At 45.0% G+C, this 15101-nt stretch overlaps 1 protein-coding gene across 2 annotated transcripts in view; it reads right to left on the bottom strand.

Annotated features, from left to right (window-relative positions):
• Nucleotides 1-1206: 1206 nt before the first annotated feature.
• Nucleotides 1207-15101, bottom strand: part of SCNM1 (sodium channel modifier 1) — a 57181-nt gene continuing 43286 nt past the window's right edge. Inside the window, exons 6-8 of one of the 2 annotated variants that reach the window (XM_078669306.1) lie at nucleotides 8086-8306; nucleotides 3521-3644; nucleotides 1207-1947 (exon numbers count right to left, since the gene is read on the bottom strand). In XM_078669306.1, the coding sequence (XP_078525432.1) occupies nucleotides 1848-1947; nucleotides 3521-3644; nucleotides 8086-8306 (445 nt within the window). In that variant the 3' untranslated portion in view covers nucleotides 1207-1847. The remainder of the gene's footprint in view (nucleotides 1948-3520; nucleotides 3645-8085; nucleotides 8307-15101) is intronic. The other variant, XM_078669307.1, reaches the window with a different exon arrangement.

Below are 15101 nucleotides of genomic sequence, written 5' to 3'. Positions count from 1 at the left end.
TCAGGTCCGGCGCAGGCGGGGAAAGAGGCCGAGTTGACCGTGACCCAGACCTAAATAGGTCATGGCCTCTGCCCCACGCCCCCACCGGACGTGCGTCACGCGCCCCCTGACCCGGAAGTACTTCCCAGGATGGCTGCCCATAGGGCAGCCTCCTGGGCCTACGAACCAATGGCGGCGCGGTGTGGGCCGGGGGGCCGGGCCCTAAAGGCGGGCTCGTCTAGCCTCGCCCTTGGTATTGCAGGTGGCAGTTGGGTTACCAGGGTACATTTACGACAATCCGGACTAACCAGGTTTTAACAGTTGTTTGCTCTAGGTGGAAAATAAATGGTGTAAAATTCTCAGTACTCCGTGAAACGTGTCGGTTATACCTCTGTTTGCTTTAATAACCATTTAGAGCTAATTTAGACAGCTCTCAAATACCTTTGTTATTTCTTCTTGTGTTTGCTGATTTACATTTTAAATGGGAAAAATAATGGATTTCACCGCTTCACACAATTTTTAAGTTTGACCAAGAGAAAGTTCGATCTCCCATCAGCTCCATGTTTTCAAACACACGTTGACCTAAAATGCGTACAGGGTCTTTCAACCAGCCATCTTCACCCATTTGTCGTGTTCAGATGTCTTTCATGATTTGCTTCCACCTACACCAGCCTAAAGCAGGTGGACAATTGGTTGGCCCACTTTTAAGCCATTGAATATTCACTGCAAATGACATTTTGTTCTTGTACATGTGCACATCCACTTAAAAAGAATGTCCCAGGTAGTATTTCAACCCCTCCATTACTTTCTGCATTAATAACATTGTTTTTGAAGTTATTTTGGCAATTTGTACTCACTTTTCCAAATATATGCATGCCACATGTAAACAGAGGCATTTTGCTTTTAATTATTTTTACACTTTTAATGTCTATTGCATATATTTGCAAAAAACAAAAAAAACAAAGCAGGCATGTCAAGGCCAGACAATTTGGCTATGCCATGCTCGTTTTTAATGCCATAGAGATAAACATACTGTTCAGGCTGGGAAATACAGGCCGAGTGGCACTCATACCTGGCAGGGTCAACTTTGTGATATCACTGGATGATGTCAAAGGGGGCGCCATAATGCTTCTCCAAGGCACATTTTGGTGATTTACCTAACATTTCTGTTGAACCGGGACTACCATCGCTACTCCTTTTAAGAGGGTTCAAAAAGAAAAAAGCATGAACAGAAATGAACTTTTTATTTTCTGCGGTGTTCGCTCCTTGGACTATCCCTATCCTTAAAAATATATATTTATTAAACCCTTGCAATCTTATCCTTGCAAAAATTCATAGAATGGCCCACATAACGCAGTCAGAGCATGTTTCAGTCCATGAATGTTACTAACGCTCTCTCCGCTTCCAAGTTCAGAGAGGTAAGCGTGGCTCTTGTTGGGAAGATAGTGGAACGGTTCAGAGGATGGTCGTGCAGGGTGGCAAGATTTGGGCTCCCGTGGTTCCTAGATGGGTCTCTGGTGACCAGAGGGGCATATGGGGTCTTAGTGTACCTATAGCACATTTACGAGTTCCCTACCACGGGAATCAGCAACCTCTTGTCTCTAAAAACAGTCTTAATATTTCTGCAGTATAGAATAGGTGGCAAAGAAAACACAGGGTCACAGTAGGGTTTTCGGATTTCCCTAAAACTGAACCTGTGGTTTCTGGGGTTCGTTTGGAGTAGCCATGATGAGTCAAAGTTCCCGGGCGCCAGATTTAAGTTTCAGGAGGTCACCGCGGCCTCAGGGTGCCCATAGTACAGTTTCTGCCTTACAAGGTGCACGGCATAGCCCAGGTTGAAGGCCGCCTGCAGGGGGTCTCCGGGGGCCTCAAGTCGCCTCCAGCGGAGGAGGTTCCTCTTCATCAGAGTCAAATTCCACACCTTCATCCTTGACCCATCTGCCGGTGCCGTCCTGGACCCATCCGGAGCTGTAAAGGAAGGAACATCAGGAACATTAGTGGGAGCGGTGGCCACCACAGACCACATGCTCTATTCCAGGTCATACTGATCTTCTAAGAGTTGGTAACAGCCTGAAAACTGGGCTCCGGTTTCCTTCTGAGCATCAAAGGATACATCATTCTCCACAAGCACATCTTCTTTTCATATGTTTTAAAGACCTGTGACTCTGATTACTTCCGTGCCAAGGACCCTTCGTGAAAACTTTTCCACCTATCTTCTATAGTTACAGTAGTAAAATCTAATATTTAGCTAACGTATATCTGTCTTTCAAAGGCACTGCAAGATCACTTTCATGACAGTGCAGCAGTTAAAGTAGGACCTACAGTGGTAGGAATGGTTTGGAGTTAGCCAAAATGCTTTGCCCGGTAACTCCTTAGTTCTAAAATGGCTGTCTGGATGGACCGGCGTGTTAGCAGAAAAACTGTAGAGTTGATTGGTCTGTTAGCTTTTTTTAAACATTTCAAAATATTTATATTGGAGACTTAAAAAGCATCAAAACAACAGCACATGGTCGAACAGATAAGTACATAGTGGATGAAAGGTCATTAATGCTACAAGGAAGATAAGGATCCAATCTGGTATGTGATTTACAGAGTGACTGTGTTCAAAAGCATCAAAGTGGAAAGAGTAGAAGTGGAAGATATAGGCAGATAGAGTAAACAAAGAGGAAAGAGGTTAAGTATAAGACAACAAGGGGGTGGGGGAATCAGGTGTATGCACTCAGAAAGAGAAATTGCCTGTAAGGGCGAGTGTTGATGGAGGTTTGATTTTTACCAGATACATGTCTTACATAATCCATACACGTCCAAAGGCAGTGGCACTAATGCTGGTGTTATAAATACAATTGCAATTTCATTGTATGGCAGTTTTAATTCACAGAAAAAGGATAAATTGGACGGACCAAGGGGGCTTCACCTGGAGGAAATGAGTAGAATGAAAGATGTTAGAACTGAATGTTTATAGATAAAGGGCAGATTGGATGGGAACTGGGATTCTTTATTGGGATGGGAAGCCTGGGCCTCCATTCTCACTCAACGATATACACAACAAGCATTATGCTTTGTAATACATACCGCTTAAGCAGAAATTTCCCAAATGACCAAAACAGTCAGTTTTAGATCTGTAAACCTACCCGGAAAGAGAGAGGTAGGGACTGCCTAGAGAAGATCCTCCCTAAAACACAACTCTGTGAACACAAGATACTCTAGGCAGAGGTAGGAGGCCATACTTGATTTTGTTGACACCTATGAGCGTAGACCACATTTTTGTGCCTTTATGAAGAGTCCCAAGTTAAAAATTATGTTTGCTAATACATCACATCTTCTCCAGGACCAAGCTCAAAAACACAGAAAATCCCACCACAGGCTCTGGAGTGAGGCTGGATGTTCAGTTTGTGAGATGGGTGGCTGTGCTGTACTAATATTTATTCTTAATTCTAACTTCTTTCCCATCCTGAAAAGGGATGGTTCTACCTCCAGTGATTCAACTCTGTGGTGTTCCTAAAGGTAGACCTTTCTTGATGCTACAGGCCTTTGCGTGTACCTTCTCAGCTGCAGGTAGTGCGCCATCACTCGTGCCCTCTCCACGTCTCCTGCTTCTGCTGCCGGCTGTGCTGCTTTCTCTTGCTTCTTCCTCTTGGTTTTGTGACAGTGCGGTCGCTTGCTGCCTAGAATTAGAAACACAAGGAAAAGAATACTTTATTAACGCAAGTTTATACATACCACAGTGCTTTGGTTCAGCAGCAGTAGTAATATTTATTTGTTGATTAATTAAAACCATTACAAAAAGAAAGCATCAAATACAAACCAAACACAATAACTAATTGACCAAACAGGAATACAGTGCAAAAATAATAATTGACCATAGTTGATTAACTATTTCCAGTTAGGGATTATAGTGCTACAAATATTTTCACAGATTTAGGTAGCAATCTACAGGTTCAAGAATAAAGTGCAATGTGCTTACAGAGCAGAGAACAAAATACAGTGTACTAGCCAAACATGGTTGGTGACATTTTTACAGAATATCTATTACTGTCATATTGCAAAAACAATGCTAAAGTGACTTATGCTATCATCATAAAGTGAACAGTGCATTAAGTGCAATTAGTTAGCAGCAAATGTTCAAATATCAAAAATTTCAGTGCATTAAGTACGATAGGCTAGCAGCAAATATTCAATAAAAATTAGCAACAAAGCAAAAGAACAGTATCCCAAATATCTAAAACTAAAACCGACTAAAGTACACTTGTAAGACAGAATCAATACTGAAATGGGGATAAAGTGCATATATGTCATTCAATAAAAGTAGTTCAGCAGCAGTGCAAACGTGTCTTATATAAAAAACCTACTGTAGGGTACAGTACAGAAAGTGTCAACAACAAAAAATGAAACTGTTTAAGGTACAAAAGAGAGACCGTTGTGAGTTGAGGTGGACACATTCAGAGGCGATGTATTCATTTTAGGGTAGGGAACGGTGATAACAATTTTTTTTAAAATAAAATACATTTAAATGGACAAGTATAGAGTATAAGCACCTGTGACTCTTTGTTGGTCGGCAGGGGTCGGAGAAGGGGTGGGTGAGCTCAGGAGGCTCTCTTTAAGGCTCTCTCGTGGCAGATGAGGAGGTGTATATGTGAGTGGTGTCTTACAGCTGGTTTGTCTCTCTGTTTGTAGCTCCAGTCAATGTGGAATGTGCAATGGTCAGCTAGTTTAGAGTTTGGGCTGCAACAGTTGCAGAGAGAGGCTTAATTTTGAATATCCTCTGCTGCTGGTGACGCGTTAGCAGTGCTTAATTTGAGCAGGTGGTTTCCGGTGCCCGGCACTGGCAGTTAATTGTCAACACTGGAGCTCGACAGTCTACCACAGGTGGCGCTGTCTGGCTAATTTAGAGATTAGCACAGCAACAGTTCATGATTAATTCAATAGACATTAAGAAGGACTAGTATATGCTGCCCAAGCCACTCTTATAGCTTTGGGGGCCTGAAATACTCCGAACTGTCACACTTGTAGGAGTGTGATGGTTTGTAGTTGTGTTGCTACTATTCTTGGCAGCATACCTGGTGCAATGTGTGAAGCAAGCTGCAGTGGCCTCCTGACGAGACCCAGGCACATATTATTGTTTTTATTTTTTACAAATTAAGTACTGAACGTTAGTAACTAATTATTGAATTAAGAAACCCGGGCTGTGGAGGGCTTAGCCTTGACGCATCGATACAAGGTCACCTCAGGTTACCGGAGGGGTCATTTACAGCAGGCATCGAAGGCGAGAAAGAGAGGACGGACAATTCCAGGTGTCACTGTGTGTTTTTTAGAGGACCCTACAGATGGGGAGTAGGAGAGAAAAGGCGACAAATACCCTGAGCTCAATAGGACAGCAGAGGTCACTGACTCTGGATGCAACGCAGAATGGCTTGGGGTGGTTAGTAAGTTAAAACAGCCAATTTATCTACTGTTTTTGTGGGGGTGCGTTCTGCCTTAAGAGCAGTATCTCTGTGAGGTAATTTCTAAGGGGCTTGCGGCAGTCAGAGATTACAGCGAGGTGTCCTGTGGTTTAATACTGTGATTCCAGGGCCACAATACTGGTGAACTGTAAATTAGACAGCCAGGCTACTCTCTTCAGGGATTGGACTATCTCACGGTCATGAGGAAGAGAACCTAAGGATGTTTCCAGTACGTGCAAGGACTTACAGACACAGATTTAACCCTATAGCTAATATTATCCTGTAAGGGTTACTTCAGGTCAATTCCAGTCTTCTCCGAACCGTTTGCTTCTCTTAGAAAAGCTCTGTTTGCGTGGTCTTTTATCGTTGACAAAAGAGTGGACTTTTGCCTTACAGTAGCAAATGTGCGCGATCTACAATCTGAGTGTGGGAAGCCCTTGAAGTGAATATGAGCTCTGAGCGGGGACAGTGAAAGCTGAATCCAAAATGAAGTGTCCTAGGCGCTAGAATTGACTAGCGGAAAAGATACATATGCTTGTGGTCAAGGAATGTATTGATGAATTTGTTCGTGCACTTTGTTATGTGTATTTGTAAAGCGCACTATTGCCCTCAAGGGTTTGCTGGCGGTGAGCAGGTGTGTGCATGTAGCCCTGCATCAGGTAGGTTGTTTAATTGACAAGCCAGTGCTACGAGGATGGGCAACCCAATAACCACTGGGAGGCAGGGTATCAATATCATAATGTAGATTGTCAACAAGGGGTTCATCTATGGAGTTATTTGATCAAAAACAAAATAAATTGGGGTCAAAAAAGAGCTAAATTAAAGACCCACCAAGTCAAATAATTAATCATATAACTCCATAGAAAAAGGACAAACAGGATTTCAAAAGGAAATACTTATGTTGTTTTTACTTGAATCAAAGTCAGTTGTATGGTTCTTTGAGCATACGTAACCAAACATATATTAATCATGTACAATAAAAATAAAGTCCTCCTTTGAACATCATAGATCAATGTATGTAAAGTCCACTCTCTTAACAAACGGAATCAGTCCTTTGTACACATCAGTTGATTCAGCGATCCAATGATTACTGTGTGAGAAGTGGAGCAGGCATTGACGTTTCGGTCTTTTGTCTCACATGAAGGCGAGACCATCCTCGGGGACCATAAATTATGTGAGCTCCAAGAACCAGACAGTTGTGATTTGGATTCAAATTAAACACAACATAAGTATTTCATCTTGAAATCCAGTTTGTGTACACTTGTTTGTACTTTTTTCAAATGAGTTAAATGATAACTCATTTGACTTGGTACGTCTTGAGATGAACTCTTTTTGACACCAACCTATTTTATTTTTTGACCAAATAACTCCATAAATTATCCCCTTGTTGACAATTTACCTTATATAATTGATAAGCCAAGTCCTTAGCTTCTTGCAGAATTTAAGAAGAGAGAAGGCAGCTCTGATGTGGAGTGGGAGGCAGTTCAACACTTTGAGCAATGTAAGAGAACACGTGTCGTACTAATGTGGTTCGGTGTGTGCATGGGATGAGGGCAAGTAGGAATCATGCAGAACAGAGGTGTCTGGGTGGTTGGTGGAAAGAGATGTGACTGTTCAGGTAGGTGGGGCTTAAGTTTTATAGTGTCTTGAATGTGTGTGTGTGTGAAGAGTTTCAGATGAACGTGGGTGTGTTATGGGGAGCCAGTGGCACTCCATGTGGTCTGTTAGGATGCAAATTCTGTGGAGTAGGTTGAAGATGAGTCTGGCCGGCAAGTTCGGGCTGGTTTGTAGTCTTCTGCTGTGTTGCTTGGTGATCCCGGCACAGAGGGTGTTCCTGTAGGAGAACTTGCCGATGAATAGGCTGAGAGTGACATTTTCTCTGGAGTTGCTTGGAAGCCATTTGTAGTGCTTCCTCAACATCTTAAGGTTGTTGATACAGGATGAAGTGATGACATTGACTTGTACGGTCTTGACAAGTTTGATGTCAATGATTATTTCGAGGGTGTAGGCGGTGAACTTGTTTCTTGTATTGGAGGTCTTGTCCAAGAGTAAGAGCATGAGTTTATGTTGTCGGCATAGGAGAGGATGTTGATGTTGTGTGCGGATAACATTGGCCAAAGGCTCATGTATGTGTTGAAGAGGGTAGGGCTGAGTGATGTGTACACTTTCTCCGAGTGATAGGGTTTTAGTGGCTGTATTCATGTGAAGTGTTGCAAACACATGAGAGGGGGAAGGATGAGGGCCAAAGTAAATAAGCAAGGAGTTGGGAAAAGAGTGTATGCTTTAATTTCACAGATTGTTCTTCATCCACCGGTACAAATACAAATTACCTGAACCTGCGACTTACATTATGCGACTGGGAAGCAGCACACAAGTCTTACTCACATCAGGAAACACACTCTCTCTTTTCATGATGGTAGTAGAACAACGTGAGTGCTGACAAGCAAAACATCTCCCCAATACTCCAATGCAGTGAAACCTGTCAAATCCTATATTAAAGTTTGCTACGTTGGAGTGCCTGGCTTCCTGGTTGGTGCTATTCTGTATTGTACACTATTCTTATAAGGTGAAGTTTGTCTTTCTCCTTGGACAAGTCAAGTCTATTGAACATCACACAAGTTGCTGCATGAAGCACAATTACATTTGTTGATTACACAGTTTGTACCTGATGGACCTACTGTCCCTACAGGAACTGGGAGCGCACCTGTCCTCCCTTCGGCAGCAGGACTGGAGGTTGTCTCTTTTACAGCAGATTTCTCCTGTGTATCTCTCTCAGCAGGCTCCCATGGTTTTCTCTCCAACTGGCTGGAGTGGCCAGGCTCCCAGGTTACCAATGGAATCACTAACGGCTCAGGCTGTTCCTCATCCTGGTTTTTTGCTTCTGTCCTGAAACAAAATGTTGCTCTCTTCAGACAAGTATTTGTTGCACATGTATATGCATTTATAAACCACAAACCAATCTGGGGAGTGCAAACATGCTCTACTACTGTAGTGGTTGTGAATCAATTCTACAAAGCGTACATCAAGTAGGGTTTTAAATACATTTTTGACATTAAACCATTGCATTACACAATTATAATTTGATGTTAAACGATTTAAACAAAATCACGCAACTTTTGTCGAAGTGGCAAAGCGAGTTTAAAAGCAACAGCTCCTATGGGTTTCCTCATTGGCTAGTATTGGACACATTGCCCAGCTCCAAGACTGGTGTGTTGCTATGGCAGACCCGAGGCATGCACAGTTAAGAGGTGCAGGAAGAGATGATCTTCCGTTCCACTCACTGCTCTTCAATGACTTCCTCTAATGCTCTTGTAACACCATATGTGAGAAGTTGGCCTGATATATGATGCTCACTAGTTCTAGTGATCACCTTGTATTAGTCCAAACAACCCTTATGGTGATTGGTTGTAAGTCAACCTTATAGACCAGCTATCCTAATGGTAGCATGGACAAAGCAGTCTTAGGCTAAACTCAAGAGGGCATGTGAAGCCAGCTGTTTTACCACAATATAACCCCTTGAATACCAGATGAAAGGACACCACACAGGTTGTTATGAAAATAAACAGTATATTTATTAATAACAACACCTCTGAACTCTTTATGAGGTCAGAGGGCTAAGCACATGACAATCTCTTACGAAAAATACGTTAAGTTGCACGAAATCACAATGGTGCCCTAGGGGCACGGCAAACCATATACTAAGTAAGTGGAATGCGAAAGTCAATAGAAGGAATGGAGCTGTCCAGAGGCGTTAGGATCGATGGGACCACGCTACACTAACACTAGGTAAGTAATAGGAGGCCCACGGAACGCGTGTGCAGAGTGTGAACTCACACGCGAGATGCGTAACAACGTCTATGGACAGTACAGTTCAAGTTAAAGGTGAGTACGGACAATCCTGACTAGATAGGACAACAACGACTGTGGAACTAGACACTAGGACAGTTAAACTACCCTGGAGCACCGAAGTGCCCTTGTTACCTCACCCACGGGCCGCGGGTGCATAGGGTTCAAAGTGCGTCGGGTCCTCGCATTAAAGTCAATGGAGCCTGAAAGAAAAGATGCTGCAGGCGACCAGGAGGAAGATGTCCGGTGCAATCCAAGGGTGGATTGTTGAAGAAGGAGACCTGAAACCAGAGGGGACAATGTTCACAGTCACTAGCTAGTGACTGGAGTGGAACCAGGAAGGAACCAGATGTTGTCGTCGCGATCAGGTGAAGAGTGGACGCTTGACTCTGCAGCCACGTGGACCAGGAGGTGTCTTCGACGACCAGGATGGAGGCACGAGCTGTCCCACGCAGGCCCTCGCTGTCGGCGGTGTTGGATCCGGAATCGGCGTCAACAGGCCTTGGCAAAGGCAACCCACGCGGTGAGTGGAGAAAGCGTCTGGTGCAGACTAGGAGAGTCCGGGGTGCCCCTCTTTTGGAAGGGAGCAAGGGCCAGTCTGGAGCAACCAGACCTGCAGCAAAGATTCAAAGGTTCGTCGTCTAGGAGGCCACTAGCCAGCCGGCAAGTGACCAGACAACGCGTGGAGCAGCAACAAAGCAGAAGGGCCCCACGCAGATCTCTTGGAGGCTGGAGGGCTGATCTTCGATGCAGGAGCTGCTCGGGGTTGGGGCTTCTCAGTCCCCAGAGCACTTGGTCGAGTTTACCTCGGGAGTCGTGCTGGAAGCGAAGTGCAGCTTCTTCCAAGATGGCCGGTCCCACGTGTCTCCTCGCACCCACGGGTCTCAGCTTTGCTGCAGATGTGGGTTGAGGTCGGAGAGGTCTGGGAATCCGGGTCTCGTCGGGCTCTGAAGTCTGGATCCTGGAAGGAAGACGACAAAGGGAAGCCGCTGGACGCTTGTTGGTGCCTGCTTGTGCAGGGTGGACACTCCTTGCCCACAAGGGAGATTCTTCAGTCTTCTGTGGAGCAGAACGTCGAAGTCCAGAGTTTCTTCTTGTAAAGTTGTTCAGGATAATCTGATTTGGAATGGGACCAGCTCCTACCTTTATCCTGCTAAAGGGGGCTGCACTACTGACTAGGTCCCTCCCTTGGGTGGGACCAGGAAGGGGGGTGGTTACACCCCCTATCCGTTGTCCGGTTTCCCGCCAGAGCTGGGGCTGGAGTGAGCAACTGGTTGGAACCGGTGTATGCACAGGGCACCTTGTGTGCCCCAGGCATGTCTCATTCCTTTCAAGCCTACCCTACCCAATACACAAAATCCTGTCTGGGGTGGTGCTAGCACCTCCCAAGGCAGGAAACCCTTTGTCCAAGCCACCCTCGCTGGAAGGACTCCCAGCAGCAGGAGGTCAGACTTGTGTCTGTGGTGGCAGCATCCATTTTGTGATGTCAAGGCTCGAGTTAACTTTAACCGGGGTTCTCAGTTACATACATGTCGTGTCCCTCTAGAAGGGTGGAACGCTACCCCCGTCGCCAGAATTGGCGAGGGGGTAGTATTCCAATTTGTATGACACCTTACTCGACATGTTTTGATAATGTTATACCAGAGTTAGCATTTAACCGCGAGGATTATAATGCACTTAAGAGTATATGGTATAGCGTTATCATGGAACAGCTATTAGGACTTGGCAAGCTGCAAACGGGCTCAGCTCATGCCAGAGCACCATCTCACATAATTCCAAGCACTCTGCCTTCAGGATTGATAAGGCCTTCCATAGGAGTGACTGATAGGAATATATGTGTCCATTTTAGGTTCAGATATAGGGAACTATATCTAAAGCAAAGGGTGATTACACCACCTTGCCCCAGCTGTCGTGCAGCCAGTTGTGTCTGTTTAGATGGCCAGCCAGGGGTGGCATAATACATGCTTCAGCCCCTGGTAGGCCCTGGGTACACCTATGCCCTGGATACCTAAGGTATACTGTACAGGGACTGATAAGGTGGCCCAGTACCAATTGGTAAATGCACCTAAGGTACATGGTTGTCAATTTAGAGAGAGAACAGCTAGGCTGTGGGTCTGATTAGCAGGCCCACAGCCAGGGAAAGTCGTAAACCAGTGAATCAAAAAGCAAAAATCTGGGGTGACCATAGGATTGCAGACCCCACTCTCCTACACCATACGTCATCCTTCGAAAAGGAACAGCAACATTCCCCTGGAAACCAAATGTAGCTTCTGTTTTCTTAAATCAGTGTGTGGAACTGCTGGGGCTTTTGAAGGCAGCATTAAGAGTTAGCAACCACCATTATTATGACCCCCCCCCCCATCAATTAATCAATCAGTAGGTTTGTAGAGCACTTCTTGTCACTCTTGAGGGTATCCAGGCACTGGCAGGGTCCAGTTGGTTAGCAGAATAGTCGGGTCTTCAGGAGCTCTGAAAGAGATGGGGAGGTCCATAGATTAAAGGGTAGCTTGTTCCATGTCCTCGCTGCTAGGTAGAAGGAGCGACCTCCGCATCTGCTACGTCGGATGTGGGGGGGGTGAGGGTTAGAGAAAGGGATGCAGAGGTGTCTGGTGGACTGATGGAAGTTCAGGCGGTGGTTCAAGTAGGGGAGTCCGCAGTTGTGTTGGGCCTTGTATGCATGGGTCAGGACCTTGAGGACATCAGACATTGAAAATATCATTGTCCTAATGAGATGTTTGAAGAAAATGTCATGCAAACACAGTGAGAGAAAATAACTTGTCCCAACACTCCTCCAAATTTTACCTCTCAAAGTATCCAAAGTCAACTCGGCAACTCATTTTTATCCCTGTAAAATTTCAAATTTTATCCCACCGTTGACATATGTGCAAAAGCTTATGAAACTGGCAAACTACACACTGGTCAAAATTTTGGGGTTGCAGGATACCCACAAGAACTGGGCATTGGGACAAAAGTTCTTTGTATAGATTGAGAAAGGTTTGTCATCTCTTTTCAGGCACATCATGGGTTTTCATCCTCAAATCTTGACACTCTTCAAGTCCTTTGAAGGTACACCATATTTGTGTTATTTGTCTGCAAAGCCATGCTCTAATGACAGTGGGTACTCAAAAAGAACAACACAAACCCGGCTGAGGATAGCTACTGCCACTTTTATCAAGGCAAAGAGGTGACCAGCACTGCTGTCAGCAGAATTGCATTTTAGGAACACAGGTCTTTTTACCTGTACCCACAAAGAAAGCTACCCCCTGATTCTCTCACTTAAATGCCCCTAGATTGCTACACAACTGCGGTTTTTGACATTCAAGTTGCTGCAGGTTACAGGTGTATTTTGGGTATGCATGCTTTACGAAAAATAAATGAATGGTGGTGTCCATGGACTCAGTGGCTAGGTTTTCACAAAATGATAGTTACATAGACTACCCTTGTTTGAGGTAACTGCAACAGACTACATGTCGCTCCTTCTCAAAACCTGTCAAACTTGATGGGAGGCAGCTGAAGGGCCATTCCCACACCTTTCTTCATTGTAAGATTTCCCTGTTACTGCAAACCTTACACCAAGCAGAAATTTGCTTTTTACTTGTGCTCCCAAGTTGGAAAATGTCCCTCCCCCTTCAGTTAGTCTGGACATTGAGGAAGCCCAGGGACCAAATATGAATTGCGGGAAGACCGTAATCCTGTCAACCAGAGGACCTGGGAAGCCAGATGGACCTGTAAGGAGAGGAGCTATCCTGGCACTAGATGGGCTGCAAAATGCCAGCTCTGCAAGATGATGAACAATGGAAGCAAAAATACACCAGTAAGAATATCCCTGCAACTCAGCTGGCCAGGAAGAAGACAAAAGGCCACATACAAACAATGCATGTATTGGGAGCCTCACAGATCTGTCCTGCATCTACCTAATGAGCCTGCCACTTAAACAAAATGTGGCCATATCTGCTCCTTCCTAGTCCCAGAGGGACCCAAAGGCTTCAAGAATTCACACCAGTCATGGAGGGTCTGGTTTAGAAAGTTGGAGCAGATGTCCTCATTCAAAAACGTCTGAACCATCTTTCTAGCCTATATGGTTCTCCAGATAACATCACTATGTGTTGCTGAAATCTAATTGAGTAATTAATATATCAAAAGCTGGGAGTTTTATCTCTGCTCCAGGAGGCGCTTGCACCTTAGGTCAAATTTGTAAGTTTCCTTCGTGTTTACTATTTCTTCATTGAAGACCCAGCACTGGCTAGAAGACTCTGAATAGGAGTTACTGTGTTATGTTGTAAATGTGTTTCTAACTCCTGCTGCCTCTATGCACAAGGGCCAACTCATCAACCTCGCTACCCCTGTAGAAGCAAGTGCCAACTGAAACCGTGGTCATCCAAATAGAGTATAGCACTACTGGTAACCCTAGGGCACTGGTGACAAATGGAAGATCTAACACACAATACTTCTTCGAAACCACTGGCTGCACCAGGACCTCAAAAATGGTCTCCACGCACCAAATTGATCCATTAGTTCAAACCAACAATTGAGGAGCAGAGAATGAAGAATAGGCCCCAGATGCATGTTTACACCACATTCTAGACAAATAAGTAGGTGGTACAGATGTCACTAATGGCTCAGAATGGAGGCTACGCTTCACCCTATAGGCACTACACGAAGGCCTAGTATGAAAGTAACAAATAAATCTCCGCAGGAAACTGGCCTGGCCGTGAAATGGGGAATAAGGGCTCCCACGGAGTCAAGGATGGGACGGGTCTCAGTGGTGCATGTGAATCACAGGAACAGTCCTAGAAAAGGTTCCCACAGATCCAAGCAAACCTCTTCAATCTGTTTGAGACTAGCTGGGCTTCACAGTTCTGGTCGGTGCTGGGCAGCTTGAATGCTGGGACGGTCTCCAGGTAGGCTTTGGTCTGGTTGAGAAAAGACGTGCTGCTGGCCTGGATGACAAGAGCACTTGTCATCCAGGCCAGCAGCACATCTTTCACCAACGGTGAGTACAGCTTACGCTTATCTACAGCAGGTCAGGGCAGCAGGGCTTCCTTCCATGTAGAGGCTTGTTTCCAGAATTAATCCTGTTCCTGATTAGACGTCCCTGTGTGCAGGAAGAGCGTAGCTTCCGTGACCTACACAATTATAACCCGTTGGGTCAAAGGGCCCAGGTTTCATTTAAAATGCAGGGTGCGGATTCGAAAGCAGGGCCAAACAACAGGCCTACCTGTTCAAAACCCTGGCTAAGAAGAGCATATCTTGCCAGACTTTTTCCACATAAAAGGAGTAGGCGAAAGGCCCCACATGGTAAAAGGAAAGTACATTTCAAGGGTGATAGTTTGCAGGTCTCAAGTCAGGTCAATATGATTGCTGGCGGGAAGAATTTGGGATGCAACTTAAGGCAGGAGGGTATATATCGAAGAAGGGAATTTCCGGACTTCCCAGTAAGAAACAGCTGGTTTCTTTCCGTGGTAACAGGCAGAAACGCCAAAAGCAGAAAAGCAACACAGGCTGACGATCCTCTGATCAGCAGGGAACGAATGTGGATTCCCCAGACTTGTCCAGACAGGCTGAGTGTTTCTTGTAAAACATCTTCAGTGAAAAAGAACATGATGCAATACCGGACTTAAAGGGGACATCTGGTTATAGAGCCAACTGATAAAGCTACTAGTATTTTATCTCCGGCTTCCTCTGTGTTTGAAATCTGCTCATTCCCAAGCGAAAGGAGGTACCTAATTAGAAGGGCCCAATTTATTTTTAGGCAGGCCTTGTTCCCAGAGAGTTGGCTTTTAGTGACATTTGATGCCCTTTGCTAGTTCAGGGTGTATGTTTAACACATCTTCC

This window comes from Lissotriton helveticus, chromosome 12, assembly GCF_964261635.1.
Source record: "Lissotriton helveticus chromosome 12, aLisHel1.1, whole genome shotgun sequence".
Lineage (NCBI taxonomy): Eukaryota > Metazoa > Chordata > Amphibia > Caudata > Salamandridae > Lissotriton > Lissotriton helveticus.
The sequence above is the reverse complement of the archived record's forward strand: the minus strand, read 5'-3'. Positions and strand labels throughout refer to the sequence as shown.